Here is a 6,013-nt window from a genome sequence, read left to right on the forward strand (position 1 = left end):
GTTGAAAATAGATAGTTCTCCCCACTGAGAATACTGCCATCATTATTATTCATCATCTCTGATACTAGAACTATGTTTCCGAATTCCCAGGGCCCAATGCCCTTCAAAAACATAATCAATAGCCCACCTAACTGCTGCCACCATGTCAGCGCTATGACTACCCACATAGAAAAAAACAGAGCAACTCAAATTAATTGCCCAGTGATACACCTCAGAATCCTAGAAAAACAAAATCAACATAAATCCAACTACCAGTAGTACAGGAAGGAAACTTTAAAGATCAGTACAGAAACCTGTAAAATCAAGACCAAAAAAGTACATAGGATCAAAGGATCAAGGAGCTGGTTCTTTGAAAGAATGAGCAAAATAGAGCAACCCTTAGCCAATACTACTTTAAAAAAGGAAAACAAAGATCCAAATCAATACAATAGAAATGGAAAAGGTGAAGTCACAATGGTCACTGAAGAAGTTGAGAAGATTATTAGCAATTATATCACAAACTTGTATTCTGATAGATTAAAGAATTCAAACAAAATGGATAAGGGGCTGGGGAGATGGCTCAGTGGAATAAGCGCTTCCCTGGCAAGCACAAGGGCCTGAGTTCAATCCCCAGTTCCACCAAAAAAAAGAAAGAAAGAAAGACAAACAAAATGGATACATATGAATTAACAAAACTGAACCAAAAAGATTTAAAAACCATGAGTAATCCAATAATAGGCAATGAAATTGAAGCAATAATAAAAACCAACAACTAAGAAAATTCTGAATCACAATGCATTTGCTGCTAAATTCTACAAGAACCTCATAGGTGATCTAAGTCCAGTACTCCTCAAACTCTTTAATGAAAAATGAAAGTGAAGGCATACTCCCAAAGCTATTCCTGGAAGCTAACGTTACCCTGATTCCAAAACCCAACAAAGATCCAACCATAAAAGAGAAACATAGGCCAGTCTCTTTAATGAACATAGATGCAAAAATTCTCAATCACATATTGGCAAACCAAGTGCAGCAAGTCATCAAAAAGTTGCTATATCATGACCAAGCAGTCTGCACCCCAGGGATGCAAAGATTATTTTATCTACACAAATCAATAAATATGGTACATCCCATACACAAAACCAAAAACAAAGGATGCAGGATTATCTAAACAGATGTATAAAAATCCTTTGACAAAATTTAACATCCATTCATAATACTAACTCTAAAGAAAATAGGTATAAAAAGACTTTATCTCTATCTAATAAAAGTTATGTATGAAAAACCTACTGCTAACATCATATTAAATTGGGGAAACTGAAAGCCTTCCCTCTAAAATCAGGACCCAGACAACAATTGCCCATTGTCTTCCTCTTGCTCAACATAATCCTCAAAACAGTAGTCAGGGCAATCAGGCTAGAGAAAAAAATAAAAGCAACATGTACAGGCCAGAAAGAAGTCAAACTCTCATTATTTGCACATGGTATGATCTATATAAAATACCCAAAAGCTTGTACCAAAACACTCCAGAAGCAATAATCAAATTCAGTAATGTAGCACGATACAAACCAAGTACAAAAATCAACAGCCTCTCTCTACACAAATAACAAACTCACTGAAAAATAAATTAGGAAAACAATATCCACAATAGCAGCAATAAAAATTAAATACTTGAAACTAACTCAACTAAGGAAATGAAAGATACAAAGGAAGATCAAAGCAGATATCAGAAAATTGAAAGATATCCTCAGTTCCTGGATAGGCAGAACCAGTATTGTCAAAATGGCCATACTTCAAAACTGCTATTCAGATTTAACACAATCCTAAGCAAAATACCAACAGCATTCCTCAAGGCACTGGAGAAAACAATCTTCAAATTCACATGGAACCCGAAGAGAACCCAGAATGGTAAAGGAGATCATGGGTAATAAGAGCAAACAGCCTGTATCATAATACCTGACTTCAAGTTATACCACAAAGCTTTAGTGATAAAAACAGCCATGTGAGGGCCCAGGGAGACAACTCAGTGGCATAATCGCCTGCCTGGCAAGCGCAACATCCTAAGTTTCAGTGCTGGTAAAAAAAAAAAAAAAAACAAAACTAGCAACATGGTAAAGGGCAGACATGTAAGCCAATGGAACAGAGTAAAGGATGCAGAAACAATTCCCACACACATTCATCTTTCTTGTCTTTAACAAATAGAACAAAAACATACACTGGAGAAAAGATAGTTTCTGTAATAAATGATGCCAAACACTATTAATACAAATCTTTCTTCTTAAAAAAAAAGTTCTCCTCATTGCATCTTGTACTATGAATAACTACTATGAAGACAACAATATGCAATGTAGTAATTATTGTAACTGCCCTATTAACCTATTTTGAAACTGTCTCATTGCTCTTTCTTTCTCAATAAAATTAATTTTAAAAATATTGTCCTAAATTTAGAAGTAATTAAGTAAATCCTTACCCTTATGTCTACTTTAATATTAAACTTAAAATAACTCTAGACTATATTAAATAAAAATCCTTTATCTCTCTTTTAACATCAAAATATATATAAATAAAGGATGCTAGTAAAACTGGTTACCCACAAACATAAGATTAAAACTAGATCCATATCTCTGATCATGCACTACACCACTAAAATGAAAAATGGCTAAAAGATGTTAAAACAGAAAGACTTAACCTTCAGAAAGATAAAATAGTTGACACTTTTGGTGACATTGGTATAAGCAAGGACAGTCTAAAAAGAACTCTAATTGCACCGGAAATAACATCAAGAATCAACAAATGGGATCATAGCAAATTAAAGAGCTTCTGTATTGCAAAAGAAACAGCCATCAGAGTGAAGAGACAACTTATAGGATGGGAAAAACTTTGCCAGTTATTCTTCAGATGGAAGACTAATATCCAAACTATATAAAGAATTCAAAAAAATTAGATGCCTCAAAATAAAAGACCCACATTTTTTAAATGGGCAACTGAAAAAAGCAGACACTTCTCGGAGGAAGTACAAGTGGCCTACAAACACATGGAAAATTGTTCAGCATCACTGGCCATTACGGAAATGCAAATCAAACAACACTGAGATTCCATCTTACCCCAGAAAGAATGGCTACCACCAAGAAATCAAATAATAACAAATGCTGGAGAGGCCATGGGGTGAAAGTACTTCTACATTGTTTCTAGGAAGATAAACTAGTGCAGGCACTATGGTCATTAGTATAAAGAGTCTTCAAAATTTAAACTAGAAATTCCACTTGGCTCAAATGTTTCCCTTCTAGCTATTTTCCCAAAAGAGTTAAACATATCATGTTACACCAAGACATGCATGCCAATGAGTAGAGTGGCACAGTGCACAATAGCTAAATACTAGGAAATAGCCTGCTCATCAACAGATGAATTCATAAAGAAAATATGGTAGTTATACACAGTGCAGTACTTCTGTGCCAGAAAGGAGAAACTTTTTTGAATAACATATGGTTTCTAATAAAGAGCAAAATAAGATAATAGGAAGAAAAGAGAGAGATATTTTGCAAAAGTGAAAGAGATCAAGAGATGGAGGAGGGAGGAAAGGGGAATGTGATTTAAACAACAACAACAACAATTGAGACCGTTGTTTCTCTTTTTTAAGCAGGGATGGGGATTGGTGCTAGGAATTGAACTTGGAACCTTGGGCTTGCTAGGCAAGTACTTGTGCCACTGAGCTATATCCCACCCCCTTGAGATGTGTTATGGACAGTTAGCAACTCTCCACAAGGAATATGATCTACAAACATATGCTCGCCTCAACAGCACTCACACTAAAATGGACTACACACATGCACTAATGAGAAAATAATTGAAAAAGTTGGGAAAGGCTGGGGAGATAGCTTAGCAGACAAAGCACAGGGACCAGGGATCAATCCCTGGTCCCAGGACATGCTGAGCTGGCGACAGAGTCCAGGTGTGCTAGCGCATGCCTGTAGTCCCCAAGCTGGGGAGGCTGAGAACAGGAGGATCAGTACAAGTCCGAGCTGCACAGTGAGACCCTGTACCAGACACACAAATGAAAAAAAAAAAAAAAACTGGGAAAGTATAAAAAAGCAAATGAAAAGGACTCTCTGATTTAAGTAAAAATTTTTAAATAAAAGCATATACTATATATTTTCATGACTTTTAAAAGGGTAAGAATATACAGAGCAATCATGTAAAATTGCTTAATTATTAACAATATCTGACATTTGCTGATTACTTCTATGAGCCTGACAAAGGTTTTGGGTGTTATATGATCCCTCTCAAAATTCTGCGAAAAGTCAAAATTACTGGCTCTGAAGGGATTACATACATGAGTAAATGCTACTAGGATTAGTAGCTGTGGTTCATGCTCTTAAACTTTATCACCTGTGGACTCTTGAGTGAAACAGGCAGCAAAAATAAGAGGGCAGTTGGCCTCGTCCATTTCTAGCCAAAATGAAGTACTAGAAGCAGGTATATCCACCTACATTAAGCAATTTAGAAAGCAGGCAAAATAAATAAAGCCACATCGGTTCACATGCTGGATAACAGCCATTATGATGACCTCTGAGAAAGAGGGAAATTGACACCAAGGAGCATCATAACCAAGATGTTAAGAACCACTGATGAAAAAGAAAATCTTAAAAATAATCCCATTGTACACAGAGCACAAAACACAAGCATGACAAGTTTCTTTTTAGAAACGGTACAAGTAGAAAACTACATCTTTAAAGCACTAAAAGAAAAAATAGTTTAAAATACTAAAAGAAAAGAAATCAATCTTGGGGCTGACCAGATAGCGCAGTGGACTAAAGCACCTGCTTAGGCAGAGCCCAGCATTGGGGTTTGATCTCCCACATGCCAAGCCGGCCTTCCCCCCGGGGTGCACTAAGAAGGCAATTGAGACTGGGTGTGGAGGCAGGAGCCTGTAATCCCAGCTCCTGGGAGGCTGAACACAGGCGGATCACTATGAGTCAGATCTACGGTGTGAGACCCTGTAGACCCTGTACTAAATACAAAAGAAAGAAAAGAAAAAAAATCAACCTCGGGGCTGGGGAGATAGCTCAGTTGAATATGTGCTTGCCTGGCAAACACAAGGGCCTGTGTTCAAACCCCAGTTCCGCCAAAAATTAATAAATAAACCTAGAGGCGTCAGTCCATCATTAACAATCTGGGATAGCAACACCTGGTGCTGACAAGCAAGAGGGAAGACTCTAGCAAGGATGCCAAGAACACACAATAAGAAAAGAACAGTCTCTTCAGCAGATGATGTTAGGAAAACTCGATACCCACATATCTAATCATGGTGTGCTTGCCCCAAGCCCTCTGTAGTAAATCCGTGCTGTTTACAAAGCAAATCCAGGCTGTACAGTGAGTCTGCAAGCCCTGTACGGTCTGACTGCTCACCTGCTCACTCTGCATGGCTTCTTGAACGCTAACATTGGCTCATCAGATACACCTTAAAGCACCATCCTCAGCCCTTGACTCTTCCTAGGTCCTGCTATCCAGGGCATCTGGCTGCCACTTCACCTCTGACCTGCTGCAGAGCACCTTCCGGTTTTCTATACTGCGGCAGACAGAGCTGTGCATCTCAAGGTCAGCAGGGGGCGCCATAGCACCGAATAACCACTTACAGGACACCACAACCTTGTTATGGGCCTGTTGGAGCACTGGGCTCAAGTCTGGCACCAACAGGCAGGACTTTGCCATAACCTATAGTCATATTACTCAATCTGTATTTAATTACTTAATTTTGTGTCATTTGGGTCTTTTAATAAATAAATAATATTATTTACTTATTTACTTCAGCAAAGTGGGTAACATTTTAACTAAAAAATTTATCACATTAACAAGACACACAGTTATAAATGGATAGACACAAAAAGTCTATAATCCATTCTACAATAAAATGTTTATCTCTTTTTCTTTTGACTCTCAGGTAAATTTTTGTTTCTGCAAAAAAGGCATTCAAAACAGTATAAAACACATTGAAAGGATTACTGAGTGAGATTGAAGTGGAGCTCGACTCTGCAAAGAC

The 6,013-nt window shown here is 37.6% G+C and overlaps 1 protein-coding gene across 1 annotated transcript in view; it reads right to left on the minus strand.

Annotated features, from left to right (window-relative positions):
* The window catches only part of LOC101560732 (interleukin 36 gamma), a 23,362-nt gene extending 17,773 nt beyond the window's left edge, over window positions 1-5,589 (minus strand). The window contains exons 1-2 of the mRNA XM_023717357.1: window positions 5,513-5,589; window positions 2,567-2,619 (exon numbers count right to left, since the gene is read on the minus strand). Of these exons, the coding sequence (XP_023573125.1) occupies window positions 2,567-2,619; window positions 5,513-5,589 (130 nt within the window). The remainder of the gene's footprint in view (window positions 1-2,566; window positions 2,620-5,512) is intronic.
* Window positions 5,590-6,013: the final 424 nt, after the last annotated feature.

The sequence above is a fragment of the Octodon degus genome, unplaced genomic scaffold (genome assembly GCF_000260255.1).
Source record: "Octodon degus isolate 3935 unplaced genomic scaffold, OctDeg1.0 scaffold00052, whole genome shotgun sequence".
Classification (NCBI taxonomy): domain Eukaryota; kingdom Metazoa; phylum Chordata; class Mammalia; order Rodentia; family Octodontidae; genus Octodon; species Octodon degus.